This window comes from Gouania willdenowi, chromosome 17 (genome assembly GCF_900634775.1).
Source record: "Gouania willdenowi chromosome 17, fGouWil2.1, whole genome shotgun sequence".
NCBI lineage: Eukaryota > Metazoa > Chordata > Actinopteri > Blenniiformes > Gobiesocidae > Gouania > Gouania willdenowi.
Genome location: NC_041060.1, coordinates 13,148,198 through 13,170,749, shown reverse-complemented (window position 1 = coordinate 13,170,749; position 22,552 = coordinate 13,148,198). Strand labels below are relative to the sequence as shown.

Genomic DNA, 22,552 nt, shown 5'->3' with positions numbered 1-22,552 from the left:
TTATCAGAAAGACCTTTTTCCTGCTTTTAAGAGGTGCCGTTGTTTTTTTTTTTTCTTCCAAAACCTGATTAACAAGAACCTTGTCCAACCAGTGGTTGAACTTTAACTACTTCATGCACAAAGGGCATGAGGGTAAAGGCACCATAACACAGTGATAATCTAATCGACTCAAGAATCTGAACCAAAGTTTAAAACTTTAGAAAATAAATCACAAAAAATGTATCATATGTGCAGTTTAAGTATCCTTTTAATGGGTAAACAATAGAGGTGGGACGATACACTGAATTCGACGACACGAAACACAATATTATGCTCACGATAAATAGATTTTTGAAAGAAAAAAAATAAATAAAAATAACCATGTTTTTATTTCACTTTAACTCTGGGCATACTTACAGTATATACTTCCTCTGCATGAGGTTTTCAACTTAATCGGAATATTAAACATAAAAACAAACCAAAACAATCACTATACCACTCGTACCCTCAACGATACGTCATGTGTCGGTTCAATATCGTAATATCATGGAGCACGATATATCGTCCCAATTTGAATAAACATTAAGAAATACTATACCCACCTACAGTTACTGTATATCTACATTAGAGTGAATCAAAAACACACATTTTCACAAATTCTAACGTGTGTAGATAAATGTGCAAAACATTCATACTAGTTAGTAAATGCAAATAGAAGAAATGAATGTGAATATAGTCGACTGAAAGTAGAAAGACTTCTGACAGCTATTTAAAGATAATAGATTTAAAAAAAAATAAAAGTCTGAAAACGTAAGACTTAATTACAATTTGCCGTTAAGAAAATCATTTTAAAAGTTAATCAAATCGGGAGTTTTTGCCTCTTTCACAAAATAATTTCAGGTTAATTTAAAAATCTAAACTCAAAGGAGTATGGAGGTAGATTTGTGTCTTTATTATTCAATAAAAAAGGTTGTTTTATTAAAGATAGTATTTTAAATAATAAAAAAAAGAAAATATTTCAATAAGTGAAACGCCCCTTATGTTGGTAGATTTGTCTTTATTATTATTATTATTATTATTATTATTATTATTATTATTATTATTATTATTATTATTATTATTATTATTATATATTAAAAAAAAAAAAAACCTTTCAATCTAAAAATCACTTCAATCAAAATTAAATGTTTTATTTAACATTTTAGACGCAAACAATTACATTTGGGCAGTTTTTTTTTTGTAAATAAAAAACGTTGTCCACCCCCACCGACCTTTAAAAAAATAAATAAATAAATAAATAAATAAAAAAAATAAAATAATAATAATAATAATAATAATAATAATAATAATAATAATAATAATAATAATAATAATAATAAAGCGTTCAAATGCGACTTTTTGGCTTTCAAATATTGGTTTGCCTTCAAACTATTTTTTCTTCCTTGATTGAAACAAGAAACCTATGGAAGACACTAAACTATCAAAATCATGAGTAAAAAAAAAAGAAAAAAGAAAACTCATTTGGGACGCTGTGACGTCATAGCGACGCGGTTTTGCTCGGACCAATCAGAGAGATCAAGAAGAAACTCAGCGTGGCGTTCAAGGACACCGGCTGGTTCTGTCCAGACGTGGTAGCACGAAGGCTTGGAGAGGAGAGGAATCACTGTGGGCTGTTTGGGAACAAAATAAAGGTAAGACTTTTTTAAAATAAAGAAATAAATAATGCACGAGGCGCTTCAACACTTTTAATCCTGCTCACACCAAATATATATATATAAATATATATATATATATAACCACCAGCACACTGTCTGTCACTGTGCTTGTGAATGCAGCTTGAATGGATCCTTTAATGTCACCGAATTAAGTGTAAATCTTTTGCAGGTGTGTGTGTGTAAAAATAATTTAAAAAATGACAACATAAATGACATGTACCGCAGTTGTTGCAACCAGCTGTCTCCTTGTTGGAAGAAAATGTTTGCTAATTATTTAAACGCGGCGTTCAATGCAACACGGACGCCATAACCGAGCAGCGCGTAGAGCGTCACAGTCAGAGTTCCCAGCTCACTTTTTCTTTTTTTTAAACAAGTTCCCAGCTCATTGGCTGTCCTGTGGAACCATTCTCGTCCGTGACCCTGTCCTGGTTTGTCCTGAGGTTTTGGTGTCAGTGTGCTGACTACTGACCTTGACAGACAGACGCAATACAGATAAGCCTGTCTGCGTTTGGCAAGCTTTACTACACTCATTTAAGTCCCTTAAATTCTCTGTTTTACCTGAAGGCAAGTCACTAAAGGTGAATCACGTGCGAGTTTTTAATTATTTTGACTAATTAAAGGTGTTTTTTTTTTCTTCTTCCTGTCAGAACAAACAGCAACAGGTGAAGTTGACACAAACTGGCTGTCAGTCAATGGCTCTTGTAAATCTAAAGGCAACCACAGGTCATTCAATGACATTTGAACATGTCATTGTGTTAATCCTTTGATCTCGTACATTTATTAGGGATGATGAAAGAAAATGAAGTGATTATAAATCGATTTATAGATAGATGGCTTTATTGATTCCGCAGTGGGGGAATTTATACCGTCATGACAGCTCACATTAGATAAAGTGCAATAAAAAAGGACAATACACAGAAAACCCAAAATGCACCCAAAAAATAGTGCAATGAAGCTAAAATAAGAATAAAGGATACAGATGTATACATATTTACAGGCGGGGGCAAGGAGATATATTTACATATTTAGACAGTCCAAAAATTTATTATTTACATTTTTGAAATAATAATAATAATGATTAAAAAAAAAAAAGGCAAGTTCTGTTCCAATAATTAGTCAGCAGCTGACTGATGGTAAATGGAAGCTTAATAATTGAATTGATAATAACTGAAGTGAACTTTAACTGTTGACTATTGTTCTCTGTTTGAGTAACGTCACTTGATCAAGCCTGTTCTAACATTCCACACTACAAAATAAGTAATAAAAGTATGTATGATTCGTGCTGATATCGTATTATATCGATATCAGCCAATACTCAAGGCTACAATATCGGAAGTGAAAAAAGTTGCATCGAGACATCCCTAATTGTTCATAATCAAAAATTGGTTTGTAATGAAATCAAGACTCCAATAACCATTTGGCACTCTGATACCCCTCCCCCCAGTCATATTCCTTCAGTTGCACATTTTTCTTTAATTTTTATTTATCACATTTTTTCCAGTTTATGCCTGTCCCACAGTAGTAAATTGAACTATTGTCCTATATTGGTATTTATTTTTGTTCTTACTGTCTGTGTTTCCATTGTGTTGCTGCAATATGTGAATTTCCCCTCTGGGGATCAATAAAGGTCTATTCTATTAATAATTGGAAATCGCATTAACTATCCCTAACATTTAATGTGCAGAGTTACAGGTATTACAGTACTACATGTCTTAGTTTTATCACTTATTTGTGGGGTATATTTAGTTTAAAACATGTGTTAATGTGCTGCAGTTATGAGAACTGTCCACCTTGCTGTTGTACTTTCTGCACACTTTACCATGAGCTTCTTGGGGCTTTTCTCCCCTTGTGACGCTCACATGGTTTAGCCGTTGCACAATGATTCCTACACTCCTGACCCCAGTCTCTACTTGTCATTGTTCTCTTTTCATTCCAGTAGGATTCTCTTTTTTTTTTTTTTTTTTTTTTTTACAATGTTCACCTGCATCTTGTTTGTCATCTTTACACACTTCCTTTACTGCTCCCTTTCTTTCCTTCAGTATTTCTTTAGAGAGATTTCCTCAAACACTTAGAAAAACGTATGTGTAATCCAACCAATGGTTCAAAAGATGGAAAAACATTTACATATTATATTAAGATCTAACCAGTTTTAAAGTCTGTGACCTGCTCCAAATTCCAGTGTGGTTGAATGCTTAAACTTTAAGCTATTATACGTCTTAGTGGTGACCTATTCTTTTTTTTGCACCTGATACATTTTTTGGGGGTGTGTGGAGGATAAACTCCTCTTCCAAATTAAATTTTTTGGTAAATTGAATGTGTTACAGAGCCATTGTGCCATTATCTTTGTCCTTGGGTTGGACTCAACTTTTTACGTTTGTATAATAAGATACTAATACTGCATCAGAATGAGATACAGATGCTCCAGAAATATTAAGAATGGAAAGAGAAACCACCAAAACATAGAAAACGTACATAATAAGACCGTTAATTAAATAAAAAACTGCACACCTCCAGTAACATATATTACAAACTTACAAATATAATACAGATAAATGCAATTATAGTATAGTGAGCCGTCTACCAACTACACTGTAAAATCAATCCTTAAATATTGTATGAATGTCTGATACCGATGTTGATCCGATATCAGTAGTGTTTGTTGCTTTTAGGTTGTGTTAAAACAAAGTGTTTTTGATCATTTTATTCAATAATTACAACCAGATTATGATTCCATGTGACCTGAGATGCTTGGTAAGGGTTTTTAAACCCTCAGAGAAAAAATATTACATTGTTTAGATTCTCGTAATGTAAACTTAAATTTAAAAAGGAAAAAGGATTGTATTTATCTCCAATTAAAATGATGTCTTTGTCTGGTTCTCCAGCCTTGTCAAGGTATTTCAGTGCTTAGTTTTTTCTACTTCTCTCCATTACTGGACCTTTAGCCTCACACTTTGCTAATGCAGACGCAATGTTGCAACCAAAGTTTTTCTTGGTTAAACCTTTATGAAACACAATTTCCCTCATTGAAAAACCAGAGGGATTTTTTTCACCGAGAACAACCCATTGAGAAGCTGATTTGGAAGCGCAGTAAACCTACAAATCCAACATTTATAGTGACGTTTAAACCATTTGTGATAACTAAATACCAGGAAATCACAATCTTTGACATGCTAATTATTAATTAGAAATACTGACGTCTAAAAAAAGCTTTGGGGCCTTTCCGTTGACTTTTCCTTGTTCTTCTCAAAAGGGCGTGACTCAATTTTGCCAGTATTATCTTTCATGCACACATGTTTGCGCAACATGACACTTTTTAATGACGATACAGCAGACTTCATGGCCCTCTTTCACCATTTAGGTTTAGATCATACCAAAAGAAGAGGAATATTAAACATTTAAGTGTGAATGGCGTTATATTTTTGCTTTACAACCAAGGGTGTTCAGATTGCCCGACCAATGAATTAACATCGGTCAACAGCCTGGCCAATTAATCAGTCGATTTATAATATGTAACTGATGAAACATTTTTTTTTTTTTTTTGCTGTGTGGAAATTCTGAAGCTCTGTGTTTTCTGCATTTTAAGCTGCCATTTTTTTTTTGGCAGTGATATTTACAAAATGAGAACACTCGCAGAAATCATTGTTCAGTTGTATTTTTCCTTTTTTCTATTTATCCATTTTTTACTCTGAGATTTAAATTTTGAATATTTTTTTAAACTTTGTATTCTGAAAATATAGTTTGCCTTTTCTTATTTATCGATGGCTTTATGTCCTTATGTTGAAAGTGTTTTTAAAAATCCCTTTTAATTTAGTAGTATTTTGCTTCTTTGTCTTGAGTCATATTTTAAGTATTAAGAATTTATTCATGTAGAGTATTTATATCCTATATCAACATTCCCGTTTCGTATATCGGCCGTTATATGGTCTATTGGCAGATACATGGCATTGGCCCTAAAATCAAAAACAATATTATGTATTATTTACAAAATTAATACTTTCGAAGTACAACCCTTTAAGAACGCTGATTTGAAACCTAGGAATCGAGTATTTATATCTTGTGTATATTGATGTTTTGTATATTGGCCTATATATCATCTATTGGTATTGGCAGATATAAGGATATCAGCTTTTTAAAACCCCCGGTATTGGCCCTGGTCCTGAAATCTCATATCGGTCGGGCTCTAGTTTACACACCCAAATCCATACCTAATGTATCTACAATATTCAAACTCTTTGGTAGGTTATCATGTCGTAAAACTCAAATATCCTTGAGTTTTATTTTGTGACCTTTAGGTCCAATTACCTGTTTTTAGAGGCTTTATCACCTGCCCCATTGACCCTCATGATTGCAAAGATCAAGGTCGTCCTGGAGCTAAAGACTGACGTTAACTATACATGATAAAGCCCAGAAAAATTGGATTGTTTTTGGAAGGTTAGTGTTGATGTATCAAGAAGCTCAACTGCTGTTTTCTGTTTTCTACTCTTGGTGTCAGGTGAAATGGAAATACACAGTTGGGTTTCACTTTTTTCCTGTAATGCTGAGAATTGTGCCTCTTATGCTATTTTCTAGGGCTGCATCGATTCCTCGATGTCCTTGAAAACCTCAATTGCGATAAATAAATTATGAATGTTCTCTGCTTTGAAGCCTAGTTTATTAAAACAAAAACAAAAAAAAACCATGCCTGCATTTGCCATTTTAGGTTGGCTCTGTGTAGTGGAATGTTTTTGTGACAACATATTGATGTTTTTTGCTTTCTACTTTGCATCATAGATACATAATAAATGTAAATTCTTCTTCTTCTAAAAAAAAAAAAAAAACTAGAGAGAAAACAGGGAGACTGATTGGTATTATCAGTCTTAACTTCTGTTGTGTATTAAATTGAGTTTTAATCAAGCTAAGTACATCGTATGTGGAATAATTAATATATTTGATTACAAAATTATTTGATAGCTGCTGTCCTATTATTATTATTTTCCCACACAAATAAATAGTCAATATACCCTGAGCATTTCTGACTAGCACTGATCAGGAATGCTAACCTAAGCTTTTTTGTGGGCCCTGTTGGCTTTTTTCATTTATACATTATTATCACCATGTTTCAGTTGTATGTACTTGTGTGATGAAGGAACAAAATTGTACAGAAATCCTGATCATTTTGTCAACCACTGGGTTTTCCCCCATTGTAAGTTTGTCAAAGTGTAAATTTTCAATGTTTAATTCAGTTCAAGGTTCATAGTCTTAGTGATGGCTGTGTAACATCTGTACTTATTCACTTCTGACCCATTTGAAGCCATCTTGTTTAGGTTGTCCAAGGTTATTTGAAAGATATTTGGTGTCCTTTGGTTCTTTTCTGAAGGTCAAATGTTCTCGAGGTTTGCTAGTGCCAATGACTTTCGTCTTCAAATATCCCCTCACACATCACTAATGCAACATTAGCTCAGTGCATACTGTAAGCTTATACATTAAATAAGCTAAAAGCTTGTGAACCTGAAATAGTTGGTCACTGCTCTCTTGAGGACGGACCTGGATCCAATTCCACTTACTGTGGATTATAGTATCCAAGAATATTTACAGAGGAGTTGTATTTCACATTTACTCTTTGTGAATGTGAACCCTGGCATTGTTTAACCGTTGGTTTTAGCTGTAGCTATAGCAGGTTGCCCTGTGCTCTGTTATTGTACTCTGCTGGTTTTGTAGTTGATAGGGAGGTACCGAGTCTATGTTTTACTTGTGTTGGACACTGACCTTATGTAATCCTGTCCTAGTGAACATGATAGAAAAAACCTGTTGGTGTTTAGACAAGAGGTGGGAAGTGTTCTTTTTAACACTTGAAACCGCTTGAATGGAAGAAAGTACATGGGCCTCCAGGGTTCTCACCAGGACTTTTTCACAGCATAGGGGGATCGCGCAGCATACAAGCGCTGCAGGTGCGGAAACTTTTGAAATTTATAGTAAAGCTAAAGTTTTTTTGTTTTTGTTGTTGTAGTTTTTTTAATCTTTGTTCTTGCCTTACTTTAAAGATAAGTTATTTGTTGAATTGGTGAAGGGTCATGATGAATGTAGTTAGTTAATAATGCTTGGTATAGGTCCTCCACTAATAAATGCTCACACACGCTGTAGAGACAAGAATTAAGATTTTATTCAAAGACTGAATCCAAGACACACTTTTCAAACTTAAATACACACACACATGCACACACTGTTCATATTGGACGGTGAATATGGGTTACACAAAGCGGAGGATGCACACAGTACAGCTTTAATTGGGTCGTAAAGAAGAAGACGTGACCTGAATGAAGCCATTGTCTCTTTAAGCCTGAACTCGTTTCAAATCCGATATTATCCACACCAGTGCGCGCACATGTAGAACAATTTGTTATTAACAGGATGAGCAGCTTCATATGCCATCCTGGTTGAAGCACACTGTTTTTATTGGATGGTTGTTATGGGTACTAAAAAGAGGATCACACAGGCAGCATCAGGGGCAGCTATGTGGCGGCAGGGGTCCTCAGGTGAAGCATCTGAGCAAACTGCCTGTATTAAATAGATGTGTGTTTCTGGGTTATGCAGATTAAAAAGAGTTAAAACAACCTGTGCACGCCTGGAAGTTCCTTTTGTGTCCAAGTGTGTTACGATTATGACGACGATATCATTTAAAAAAGAAAAAAAACAACAGAAAATCCCTGAAAACGCACCATAGGGGGCAACATCGCTCCATAGCAGAGCAAAATTACAACCTTGGGGGCGGAGGCGGGGTTGGGAGGCCTACGCTCAACAACACTGGCTAGAGCCCTGGCTTTACCATTATTATTTTCATACATGTATAGCATGTCTTTTTATCTGGTGTACACTGACTATAAAAGTCTAACTGATTTTCTTGTTTTGCTTTGTTGTCTCTGCAGAAAGAAGCAATGGACCAGGCCAGATCAACAATATCCAAAATTGTAAGTAGCAAATTATTTCTCAAACACTCAATAAAACTGATGTTTGGACACGTGAAGTACAGTTACTTTAACAGTGTTTTTCAACCTTGCGGTCGTGACCCCATGTGGGGTCGCCTGGAATTTAAATGGGGTCACCTGAAATGTCTAGTGATAATAAAAAATTAAAGAATACTTTTTTAATTCAAATTTTTTTTTTTTTTAGATTTAAACAATTTTAAATGACAGTATTTTATTCTTTCACTGTTATTTCTTTTTATTATATAAATGTAGTTCACTGGATTAGTGTCACTAATTCTGGCTACACTGTGTTAATAACACAGTGTAACAAAAATAAAATCAAAAACTTATTCTAGAAAGAAAAGGTTTTTTTGGGGGTTAACAATTTCACAATGTGAAAAAGGTTGAGAATCATTGCTCTAACATAATGGCACTCTGTAAATTACATGTACTATTACACAACTATAATATATATATATATATATATATATATATATATATATTATAGTTGTGTAATGGTTGGATGCAAAGTTTTGGATTTACATTGCCATTATTGGCTGTTTGTAGCATTTTTTTGTTTTTGGGATTCCTCTTAAAGTGAAATAAGCACATGACAGTTATCTGAATGATCCATTCACACTAAGTTGTGTTCAATACATTTAAAATGTAAATTTAAATGAGTTTTTACTTAGTTTGCAACTTATTATACTTTCTTTGTAGCCCATCGCTAACATTTACATGTTTCATTTTTATCCCCTAAGGCTTTCACAGTGTACTATTTGTTACCACTTCCAAGTGTGATATCAAAATCAGGAATACTTTATTAATCCCCATGGGGGAAGTCTTTTTTTTAAAACAATTGCTCCCATACATAGTAATGAAAAGCATGAGAAAAATCTGTAGAGATCAATGATGTAGGCGTTCTTAGTAAACAGGGTTAAACCAGTTTATAGGAGGGGCGGGGCCAACAGTGCTCGTTTGACGCAAGTGGTTCCAAAAAGAATCTTGTTCTCAGCCAATGGTGAAATTTAATTGTAATAGCTGGGTTTCAACCTATAGAGGTCAGTCACTCTTAAATTTTTACAACAAAATGCACCGAATAGAAATACTTGGACTAAAATGTAGTTGGACCAGGATCAATCAGCAACACTACTTAACACCTAATACATATGTATTCAGCAGGAAAAAGTGGTTTAAGCTTTATTTAGTCTTTAAGGTTAAGTGAATGTTGATTGCACATTATAAAGGCTGTTAGGTTAAAGTGATTATTTTTAAGTCATCTAACATAAAAGTTGTACACATAAATGATTAGCTCGTGATTTGCTCACAACAAAAGTTGTATTTCAGAAAATTGTAATTCATTGTTCTGAATTTATTAAATTTTTTTCAACAGTTTAATGGGGAGCCTCACTCCTATACACGATTTAACTTGACCCAGAACATGGAGGGGGACAACAGTCAGGTGGAGATGAAACTGTCCTCTGACATGGATGAGGAAGCTGGGGGGAACGGTGTGGGTGCACGCCTCAACCACAACTCCAACCACAAACCCTTTGTGGCTCAGAAACTGGGACGTACACCGAAAAATCTGTGCTTCATGGCTGCTGGCATTTTCCTCCTCTTCATCATTGGTAAGAAGGGCTTCAAAAGAGGGTTTCTTAACTGGTCACACCCTGAGACCCGCTTATTGCCACAGTAACTAAATCGTGACCCACTTTTTTTTTTTTTTTTTTTTTTTTTTTAGAATTCAACCAACTAAATTTAGTTTTTCAAAAATGGGTGCAAAAAAGGCACATATATAATCTTTTTTAAAAAAACATAAATCTATATATTTTTCTGTGCAACATGCATTTCACAGCATGTCAAAAGAAAACTTTAAGTGTTTATTTTTGACCAGCTGCCCGCGACCCACCCAGTACAGGTCTGCGACTCACTTTTGGGACCCGACCCACTAGTTGAATTGCTGCTTTAAAGGATGAAACAATATTGGTCTATTTCCCCATAGTTTTTTGTTTTCAACATTTATTGATTACAATTTTTCAATACAGTGTCAAATTATTTATTGGTCTACCTTAACTAGACATTTTTAGACTGTAATAATATGATGCTTTAAAGCATTTGATGTTAATGTGAAAATATAATACTGGTAAAAAAACAAACCATGTGACTTAATACCGACCGTCTGTCAACTAAACCTGAGCAATGTATTCAAAATATATTTTTCTTGCATGCCTATAGGTGGGATTTTTTTATTATTTTTTTAATTGTTGTACTTAGCTCCGGCTCAAATTGTGCGACTCAATTGCAGAGCCTGAATGTGCTCAGCTCACGATCCATGTTCTCACACTATACTGACCCGACTGCTCACACTGTACGTACTCCAAACACAACACGTCAGGGTCTTGTTTCTGGGAATGCAACATACAAATTAGATGAAGAAGAAGAAGAAGAACTTGGAAGTGTAGAGACACTCGCAAATCTCATCAAAAAGAGCTTTAAAAAAAAAAAAGCCGGCGATGATGACCATATGATTGCTGCTGATTGGGAGCTGCTGGCAAGATGTTAATTGCTTCTCGTGACCGCTTGTATACTACACGATGCACGAGACTTGGGCCGATCCCAGAAATGGACGCACGAGTCAAAAATCGGCTCAAAATGGGACATAAATTGCACAGTGTATGCCCGCCTTAAAGCTGATATTCTGAGAAACGTCTCGATGTCCCGCCCTAAACCGCTCCACTTCCTCCACTGCCTCTGCCAGAAGCCACGCCTTTACTTTTCTGCATGCGCATAGCGGAAATCATAATAAGGTTGCAACGGGTCGCATTGTTATCAGTCTATGGATCAGGTAAGAGCCAAAATCATATTTACCTGTTTGCTGCTGTGACGTAAACAGGTCTCAACTCTTGATCGTCTCAAAAACAGGAAGTTGAAGCCTATTAGCTGGGAGATCACACCGCTCGTTTCCATTTGTATAAGGGTCTATAGGACGAAGGAGGGACTTATATACAAATATGTATATGAATGACCACTGGCAGTAGGCCATAGTAAAAGTAAAATGATACATAAACATTCCAGATATCAGCTTTAACAGTATTCCAAATATGTTTAGGAAACATTAACTGTAAACTATGCCGTAGCCTATGCCTGCATGTTCTATTTCATTGTGGTTGTAGCTGTGCATCTCTCACTGAGCCTCATTGGAAACCATTGTTGCGTTCAGGATACCTGGTTGGCTACCTGGTTCATCGGAATAAAGAAGTGGCTCCAGTCTGTTCAGCCTCCATTGTCCCGTCTGAAGGAGAAGCCGTTCGAGAGATGGGTTCTCCCCCGATGATGGACTGGGATGACGTAAAGAAGCTTTTGGCTCAAAAACTCACTGCCTCCAAATTGGATTCTGCCTTCATGTAAAAACCACACCAGACAGCTATTATGCTACTGTTGGCATGTTATTAGCTTGTTATTAACATTAAGTCTCAGTAATTGTTTGCATTTGAGTCATAAATTGTGTTCCTTGTGTTTTCCCTTTACTTTTTTGGCAGTGAGTTTACCTTGTCTGACCACGTAGCTGGTTCCCCTGGTGATGAAGACCTGGGCAATAAGGTGCTCAACAGGTTTAAAGAGTACGGCCTGAAATCCTGGACCGATGAGCATTTTGTCACTGTTCACGACCTCCCAGCGTCTAACATCAACAGAATAGTTTTCAAGAATAGTGCAGAGGAACGTCTTGTCGGGTTCCTGTCCTACAGCGCCACAGGAAGCGTGAAGGTAATGGATTGTTTCTAGAGGTGGGAAGATGTCTCGCGATATTAAAATGTCATGTGAGTTCCCGTCAGAGGTCCGCATTATAATGCGAGGGGTGGAGATTATGTAATTCATCTCATATTTAGACAAGCTGACTTTCTCTATCCTCCATTGTTCCTGTTCTATTAGGAACAGGAACAACCTCTGTTCTATTAGACTGTTTCTGGCGACCCTCAGAGCCTTTTTTTTTTTTTTTTTTTTTTAAATTGTTTTTTGAACACATTTATCATAGTGTGTCGTCAGTATTAGGGCACAATATGACAATATGCATTTTACTGTAAATATATTTATATTTGAGTGAGTTTAAGTATAAAAATACAAATATTTAAGCTCTTTGAGCTTTCTTCCTTTTCCTGCACTGCTAATCTATTTCTGTGATGTTATGTATTGTTTTTTTTTAATTGTGCAAAACGGATAAATAAAAATAAAATAGTTTTTTTTTTAAATTAAAAAATATGGGCGACCCCATTTTAATTTTATTGCCAGGCGACCCCATATGGAGTCACAACCCCAAGGTTGAAAAACTCTGCTCTAAGGACACTGCTACAATCAGAAAAATATATTTGTTAAAAACTATATAATTTTTATGAGTAATATATTTAAATTTTATTATTACTTGACATTTCAGGTGAGCCCATTTTATTTCACGACGACCCAATATGGGGTCACGACCCCAAAGTTGAAAAACCTACAAGTCTGTAGTTTAGAGACTGGACTTTCTTTTTTCTTTAAAAGGAAGTTGAAGTTATTTTTAATATTTAGCTTGAAATATGAAAAGATAAAGTAAAATAAATAAATATGGTATCTATCTCGCGAAACCAATTAAAATTGTGTGTATCGTCCCACCCCTGATCATTTCAATCTGTTGAAGAAAAACTACCAATGATTGCAGAAAAAAAGCAGTGACATCACATTATGTATGGTTGTGTTCAGGGTGCAGTGCTGTATGCCTACTATGGGCAGGAAAATGACTTCCGAACACTGCGGGACAGAAATATTGACTTAAGTGGCCGAGTGGTCATTGTCAGAGCGGGACGGATCAGCTTTGCAGAGAAGGTGAGTGGTTACCGAGCAGATTTTATGTTTTTACATCAGTGGTGTTTCATAAATACAATGAATTTAAGTGAATGAATAAAAAAGGGGGAAAAAAAACATGTATTAACAATATGTCTCTTCATACTTCAAGGTTGCTAATGCTGCCAAAATGAACGCTTCTGCTGTGCTGATTTACCCAGACGGAGACGATTACTCATTTGATGAGAACATTCAGCTGTTTGGTCATGTGAGTGACTCTCTATACTTTTTTTTTTAATCCAGCTTTAAGAGATATAATGGGAATCCTGGACTAGGGGTTAATTTGACTTGTCTGACTAATTGTTCGACTTTTATTTTCTGTTTGGTTTTATCTGGCAGTATGACAATTACTACATAAATATTAGATTTTTTTTTTTTTTTTTAATTGAAATTAATTTAAACATGTTCATTAGAATTTCACTTTGGTCTCCCAGTTGCTACTTTTCCCACAGATAGAAACATGGTAACACTTATATAAAATGCACTTGTTATGGTTTGTTTCAAAGTTGAAGCAATATTTAATTGTTTTCGATGTCATATTTCACACATTCTCCATCCTGTAGGTCCACATGGGCTCAGGGGATCCCTACACCCCAGGTTTCCCATCTTTCAACCACACCCAGTTTCCTCCTGTGCAGTCCTCTGGCCTGCCTAAGATCTTGGCTCAGACCATCACAAGACGCATGGCTACCAATATCTTCAGGTCAGACATATGCCACATGTACAGTAGTTTACAATGAGAGAAAGTTTTGTGATCTGTGCTCACCAGAGATGCAAGGATATATCCTAAATCAGCTAGAAATCTATACAAATAAGACGGGATTAAAATCAATATATAAATTTTTATATATATACATATATATATATATATTTACATTTTTATTTTATGTTTTTAAAAAATAGATATTTTTGTTCAACTTTGCATGGTGATAAATGAAGAAATGCGTAGTTTATCTTGGTTTATGAATTCAGTTGAAACGGTTTGTTAGAAGGTTAGAAGAAGAAAATATTGGTTAAAAAAATTCTTGACAATTTAAATAAAGAGAAGAATAATGAATTTTTACAGTTTATTTCTTCAAAATATGATCTATATGTATTCAAATTGAAAGGAGTTAAGTGCATCATTACATCCTAATCATTGATTTGAGTTTTTTTTTTTTTTAAATCGAGATTTGAATCGAATCGTGGACTCAATATCGGGATTCGAAGCGTTGGTTGAGTGTATCCTTACACCCCTAGTGCTCTCACTTTGTGTTTATTTTTTTTCTGGCTCCCACAGGCAGCTCGGAGGTCAGACTCTGCCGGAAGGATGGAAGGGTTTCCATAAACTGGGAGACGTTAATGACAGCATTGTCGTAGAGGTCAACAATATTCTCACTCAAAAGAAAATCATCAATGTCTTTGGGGTCATCAAAGGCTTTGTAGATGCAGGTACAGCCTGATTTTTTAAAATTTGATTTATTTATTTTTGAACAGACAAAAACAATACGATAAGATAAAAGGAATGTCACGAAACAAGTTAATTTCCAAAAAGTGTCAAAAACACAAAGTTTGAAGATTTCAATAAAACATTTATGCGTTCAAAAAAGGAGTAGGAAGACATTTTTAATCCTACCCCTCTTATAACCAGTAAAACCAATTTATCTATGAGCTACTTATACTGTATATATGTACTCATGTATGTATTGCACCCATACATACTTATATACATAAACACTGTACACATAGTAGTATTATATACTTTCCATATACAAGTTATAATATAAGCTACCTTTATACATACAGTATGAGCACAATAATTATATTAATAAATAAATGATTTACTGTAATGAAGGATTGTCTTTAATGAACATCTTTTTTTTTTTTTTTTAGATCGCTATGTGGTCGTTGGTGCACAGAGGGATGCGTGGGGTCCAGGTTTCGCTGCGTCTACAGTTGGCACCAGCATCCTGTTAGAGCTGGCACGATCCATCTCTGAAATGGTGAAGAACGGTGAGTGACATGTTTGTTTGTGATGCTCAAAGACTTACTGCATTAAAGCTGATATCTGGAGTTTCTGAGAACGTCTCAATGTCCCGCCCTCAACAGCTCTACTTCCTCCCCTGCCTCTGCCAAGCTACCAGAAGCTACGCCTCTACGTTTGTGCACGCGCATTGCAAAACATAACAAAGTTGTATGACTACAAAAACTGCACATTTATTGTTAGAGTGCCATAACTTTTGATTAAAACCTGTTTATTACCTGTCCATGAGAAATGTCGCCAAATCATGGTCCGTTCGGAAAACTTTTAAAGCAGCAAGTCCCTCCACCTTTGAAAAGCAGCTCCGAGATAATACCTATTGCGGTCACAAAGACGTTTATCGACAAGTTTTGGAATGAGTAACTTTGGAGTTTCGGAGCACTCCTCATGACACTATGCTGCTCAGAGTGATACCTGTTTGAGACGTGCGGCCTTGTTTCCATGCACAGTTACGCGCATTCACTTTGATTGACAGTCCTCGCTCCATGAAGTCGAAGCCTGTTGGTTGGGCGCACTCGGCAATCGTTTCCATTTGTATAGGGCAGGGGTCTGCAACCCGTGGCTCTGGAGCCTCACGTGGCTCTCTGACTCTTTTGCAATGGCTCCCTATAGCTGTAACAACATATTAAAATAATGAATTGTTATTTTAAGATAACTAAACCAACAAAAAGACTTTTCTGGAAGAAAATAGAGATTTTATTTGTGTGGGGAAATATTTCATTAACTGCCAACGAGCTGGATTTATAAGCATGCTTGATATGTTGCAAGAAATTAGCAATTAGTATGTGTTGACCGACATGATCATATATTATATGTGTGATATTTTTTGTAGCACTACAAATACATCAACACATTTAAAAAAAATTATTATTAATAATATTTGATATAATTGTAACTAGAATTTTATACACTAGATTGTCTTCATTGAGATGGTATTTATTTGGCTCTGGAAGGATTTTGATCCATGTGAGAGGAAGCAAAATCGCTCCTTTGAAAATAATGGTAGTAGGGGTCTATAGGACGAAGGAGGGACTTATATACATTAATGTATATAAATGACCACCGGCAGTAGACCATAGTAAAAGACTAGTTAGGTATTTTTTCGCATTTCAAAAGAATCATACATAAACATAGATTTCTCAGAAACTCCGGATATCAGCATTAACTCATTCAGTGCCAGCCATTTTCAGATTTTCTACCCCCCTCAGTTCCAGCCGTTTTTGAGCATTTTGACTGATTTTAAAGACCCACAGAATATTTTCTACTATCTGAAATCTGACACCAGATTCTGAAAGATTGAAGTATCTACTTTCATCAAAAAAAGTTATTTGTTTCTGGCTCGTTTCGTTCTTTTGTAGTCAGCCATTGAATAGAGCAAGTTTTACACTGATGACTCTAACATCTGAACATTGTTTCCTTATATAAAAAAAAGAAAAACAAAACACTGAGACCGGGCTTTTGATGGCAAAATTATTATTCATCTATCTGGTCAGAGTTGAATGGATTTCTTACTGTATTTTGGCATTCCTCCAAGTTTCTCTCCCGTCAGTCTGCACACACGCAACTTATTCTTACTCCCGGACATGCAGAGTGTCACTGCGTTCTCCGTTTTATCATTTTACCACACCATTGCTACACTATCCATGAGTTCCACACATGCTCTGGTCGATTGTGCGCTGCTGGGAACGTCAACTCTCGTACGTAGCTCCATTTTCTGTCTTGTAAACGCCTTTCCTCCTCTCCCTCTTAGCTCTGCTATTTTGTACCCCCTCCACCCCACCTCCCGACACGTAGTGATGACCCGTTTGGCCCTGTTAGTTGATGGTTTTATCTCACCATCGCAACATTATCAATAATCTACTCATGTCCATACATGTTCTGTATTAGTATGTGGTGCTGTGAGCTGCTGGATATGTCACAATATCACTCCATAGCTCCATAATCTCACTCGTTCCTGCTTCTTCCTCCTTTGCTGGGTAGCATCAGTGGCTAATCTCTCATCTAAAGGTGAACTGCTGCCATCTTCAGGGCACAATTGGTCACTACAACACCCCACAGCTTAGATATTGATGGACCTCCGCCAGGGTGTTTTCTAGTAATCCACGTGAAAAAACGCAAACGACAAGTTATCTTGTCAATGGCACTGAGTGACTAATGTTGAATAACTGTTGTTAATGGGCCACTTATGTATCACATTTGTCAGATGGGTTTAAACCAAGGAGGAGCATTGTGTTTGCTAGCTTCACTGGTGGAGAATATGGGAGTGTTGGCGCCACAGAGTGGTTAGAGGTAAGTAGTGAATACTGACTAGGAGGATTTAGTTTGAGTTTTTTTTTTTTACATTTCTTGATCACTGATTTTTAATTTTGTATTTCTTTACTTTATTAGGGCTACCTGAGTTCTCTTGGCACAAAAGCCTTCTCCTACATCAATCTTGACGGCATTGTGACAGGTATTTTTGCCAAGTTCAAAATCGAGTTTTTCTAATTTTTTAAAATTGTTTGTAAATTCATTATTAATTCTGTACTCCTGGATATTTGCTTTGTTTTTTAGGTCAGAAACTGTTTAAAGTAGCAGCCAGTCCCTTAATGCACACCCTGATTGAACGCACTCTTAGAGAGGTTAATACACAGCTATTTTTAGGTTTTACTATCATGTATTAGTTTCTCATGAAGGTTAACATGAGATTCACCTTGTATTGGTTCTGTTTTTAGGTGAAGGTAAACAACGGTCTATCTCTCTACTCTCAGTTTGCAAAGGGCAACTGGGAATTAACCATGTAAGTTTTCTGTAGGCCTGGACGATATGCACCAAAACACACATCTCGATATTTTCCTCAAAATGGCGAAATACGTTATAAATCTTGATATTTTTATCTCAAAAAAAGTCTTACTAAAAGACAATTCTGGATTTCACAGGCACAGTATGTGCCACTTGAATCATTTGTTTCTTTAAGGCAGTGTTTCCCAACCTTTTCTGTCTCATGTAACCCCAGAGGCCTCTCTTCAGATTAGGAGAAACCCTTCGTCACTCCAATGTAGTAACCTTTGTTTTATTTACATGTTGTTAACATGTTGGCCTCCGAAATCTCCTACAGCTTGAAAAATGTCAACCTGTACGTTTAACGCACACTAAATATCAATTTTGTGTGTTACAATTATTGTATATCAAAGAATATATTTACCTAAATTTTTAGTATTTTGCACAACGTGTTAGTTACAATTTAGTAGGGTATTAATGCTGTTTATTGGCAACGGGTGGAAAAGATGTTGGATGATCATGTACAGTGTCTGAAATAGGCTTAAAAAATGACACAGCTTGTTGGAAATGGATTCATCAATGTTTCCAAGTACCCTCTAAAATGTGTTCAAGTACCCCTGGTTGGGAACCACTGCTCTAAGGGACAGCACGTGTGAGTGAGTTGTGTAGTGTGGCTTGTTTAGTGGAAGGTCTGGATTATTAGGACGCACTCAGAAATCCATCAGGATGTGCTTTTTGTGCTGTTCTGAGAAGTATCAAAAACAGCGACTCCTAAAACAAGTATTTTAATACAATGTAGGCTATAAAAGAAAAATATATTGGTATATGCGGTAGTAATTTTCTATATTGCCAAAACTAAAATCTCTATGTATTATAAAGGGTAATAACTGAACTATTTTGTCTTTTCTTGCTGAAATCACATCAACAAATGAAATATTAAGGTTGTTTTTCTTTTCTTTTTTTTAAAGGTTAGAGCCCCTGAAGATGGATAGCGCTGCATATCCTTTCCTTGCATTTTCTGGGATCCCCTCCATCTCTTTCAGATTCACGTCAGACAATCCAGTAAGTTTAATTTCTCTAGTATGGTTAGTTATGTTCTGCTTTAACTAAGGCATTTGATTTATAGTTGATAGTCTAGATGTAATTCTGATATCGTCTTTGGTTTCTTCTCCCAGGACTACATGTACTTAAATACAAAACATGACACGAGAGAGAAACTGAACTTTGTCACAGACCGTCGGGTTCCTCAGCTGGCTGAGCAGGGGGGGCGCTTCGCAGGTCACATCGTGCTGAGGCTGATTCACGACCACCTACTCCAAATGGATCTGATGAAGTACGACAAAATCATTCGCTCCCAAGTCAGTCAAATCAATGGAAAAGTCGTGGCTGTACAGAGGGTGAGTGTCCATGTGATGCAGGTCGTTGTATAAAAATGTATCACTTTAAAGCATCCAGCAGTTTTATTTTCTCCCCATGAAAAGTAAAATATGAGCTCTTTATTTTTTCATCTCCCAGATGCAGCCCACGCTGTTTCCTAAAAGCCTGACGGTGCAGTGGCTGATCTCCGCCTCTGGCTCCTTTAGTCGCGCCTCTCGCAAAATGGCCAATGACGTCCAGAACAGTGATCTGGACGACGTTGAGATGTGCCGTATTATCAATGACTACCTCATGTCGGTAAGAGTGGGGGAAACTAGAACGTTTTGGGGAGATTTCTTTAAGTGTTGCCTGTGACTTTGCGAAATGAAATTGTTCATGAGGATTTGTTGGAAAATATGAGGCAACGGTTTTGATTGACTAGACTTGACTGATAGAAATCCTTGAGTTTTTAGAGCTGGGAATGAGAATGTGTTTTTAATGTTGAGCTGACAGATATAGGAACCAATATCCATATTAAGGGTTTTAAAAAGTCCATATAATAAGCTTGTGCTGATAATTAATATATATCAGCCAATATATGAAATAAGAACATTAATCTACACAGGATAAATACTGTTCATGAACATACATTTTTACAATACCCAAAATATGTCAGTAATTTTGTTTTTTTGTTGCCATTTTGGTGTTTTTTTTGTTTGTTTTTTTTAAAAAAAAAAGTAATTTATCCAAAGTCATTTTGAATACATTGTTACAACAAAAGTTAGTTTGGAAAATATTTTGTCAAAAAATAAATAAATAAATTTATATATATATATATATATATATATCAATGAATGTCAAGTGAAGATTCAAGACAAATCAAAACACTGTTCAGTTAAAATATGGAACTTTGATTAGTAATAATGTCTACATAAGGAATGTAAAGCCACTGATAATTAAGAAAAGACAAACTATAATTGCGGAATACAATGTTTAATAACAAATATTCAAAAATAATTAAGCCGCTGCATTGCATTGGGTCACAAACCTGTCAGATCATCCCATAAAGGCGATATAACGGCTACTAAAAGTGAAACTGATTGTGAGCGCTCTTCGGTTTATCTATATACTGAACGTAAATATATTAACTGTAATGTCAACCCGCCTTCGTTATGTTTGTTTTTGCTGTGCAGTAGTTTGAGAGGGAGGAGCTCACATTCTTATCAGGTAGGAGGAGCTTCCGCAATGTGACATCACACGCGTGAAAAATCCAACTCGCTCGTTTGGAGCTGACTTTTTTACAAAATATGGAATAACAAGGGAGGGAGGAAACAGAAAATGTTCAACTTTGTCCCTCTGAATGAGGTTAAAGGAATGTAAGTCACTGTAGCAAAACCATTTCAAAGTGGATTTTTCCCAAAATACTGCCCCTTTAAATAATAAATTGCATCTCGCTCTTAGCCTGGTTGGTTAGTGCTAAAATTGTTTATCAAAATGTCTTCATCTTTGTCTATTTTAGGTGGAGAGAAACTTCCTGTCTCCCTATGTGTCTCCCAGAGACAGTCCGTTCAGACACATCCTGCTGGGCTCTGGCCCCCACACCCTCAAAGCTCTGTCCAGCCACCTCGATGCGCTGCGAGCCTCCACCCCCGAGGCCGACGGAGACCTGTTCCGTAACCAGTTCGCCCTGGCCACCTGGACCCTCCAGGGCTGTGCCAACTCACTGGCAGGTGACATCTGGGCTTTGGATAATGAGATCTGAACATGGAAATCTGCACCTTCCCCCATACAGTTGAGGATTTAGCACCACCACCAGCATCCCCAGTCATCAATCTGACTTCAAATGTTAAACCTACTAATTTGTTTGGAGAAATTTAGGAAAGCAAGAAATATTATTGAAATATGAAGTAGCCTTTAGCGGCAGAACAAAAGAGCAGCTTTAATCAGATCCACTGTCAATTTAATGCTTTAATGTTCAGGAAAAGGATATTATTCACAGAGGATTTCCACCACAGCTACCTGCTATAAACCTGTATGATACTGGTCTCTGATTCTTTACACTAAATTATTTTAAATCCAACAACTTTGCTGCAAAAAGCAGATGTGAGGTTTTCTAATGTATTAGAAAAGTAAAAATAACAAAATGTGTTGACTGAATATTTTGCCTGCTGAATTACAACTGATCTGCCTCAGTATTAAAAAAAAGAAAGAAAAAAAAAAGTAAAGTTTTGGGAGAAGGTTTCCAACCACGAGGCACTGAAACAAACCGGATGTCTATTTATTTTGTTATTTATTTATCAGTGGCAGGGTTCACTATAAATATTTTTTTAATGCCTTTTATAAAAAAAAAAATGGTAAAAAAGTGTAATTATCGGGAGCAGTGTTTTCCATAATTATGACAGTTATACTGTCGAAATGACAAAAGCAGAATCTGCTAAACAGGAGTGTACACACGCTAACCAACAGCGCACACACACACAGAACGACCTTTATACTGAAACTGGACCTATTGGTTCTTCAGTCCTACCTGTTGGTGTGTGCGTGTGTACACTCCTCACACACACACACACATTATCGGGAGCAGTGTCTCCCATAATGGGGAACTAATAGAAGAAGGTAGTTTTTGCCTACCAGTGTATGTTCATATCGGAGGCAGTGCCCTCCATATTTTCACTGTAGGAGTGGATGTTTTTTTTTTTTTTTTTTTTAAATTATCGGGGACAGTGTTTCCCATAATGTGTAAATACACTAGTCGCAGGTGTGCGTTTTCACAATCTTCCTGTGTTTCCATGTTGGTGTTCCTCTACCTCTGAGTCTTGGATTCTGCTTTCTGTAATGAGATGTTAACTCACTTTTTCTCTTTTTCTTTGTTGCTTCTAAAGACAGTGTTTGAGAGGTCCTTT

The 22,552-nt window shown here is 36.1% G+C and overlaps 1 protein-coding gene across 1 annotated transcript; it reads left to right on the top strand.

Moving 5' to 3' along the window:
* Positions 1–1,564: 1,564 nt before the first annotated feature.
* Positions 1,565–21,960, top strand: LOC114479668 (transferrin receptor protein 1-like). The gene is made up of 18 exons (XM_028473464.1): positions 1,565–1,670; positions 8,597–8,638; positions 10,029–10,266; positions 11,859–12,042; positions 12,178–12,403; positions 13,373–13,495; positions 13,626–13,721; positions 14,077–14,216; positions 14,793–14,944; positions 15,386–15,505; positions 17,737–17,822; positions 17,922–17,985; positions 18,087–18,154; positions 18,248–18,312; positions 19,262–19,355; positions 19,469–19,690; positions 19,809–19,967; positions 21,169–21,960. Exons 2-18 carry the CDS (start codon positions 8,606–8,608, stop codon positions 21,409–21,411), a joined length of 2,313 nt encoding a protein of 770 aa, XP_028329265.1. The 5' UTR covers positions 1,565–1,670; positions 8,597–8,605; the 3' UTR covers positions 21,412–21,960.
* The last annotated feature ends 592 nt before the right edge of the window (positions 21,961–22,552 follow it).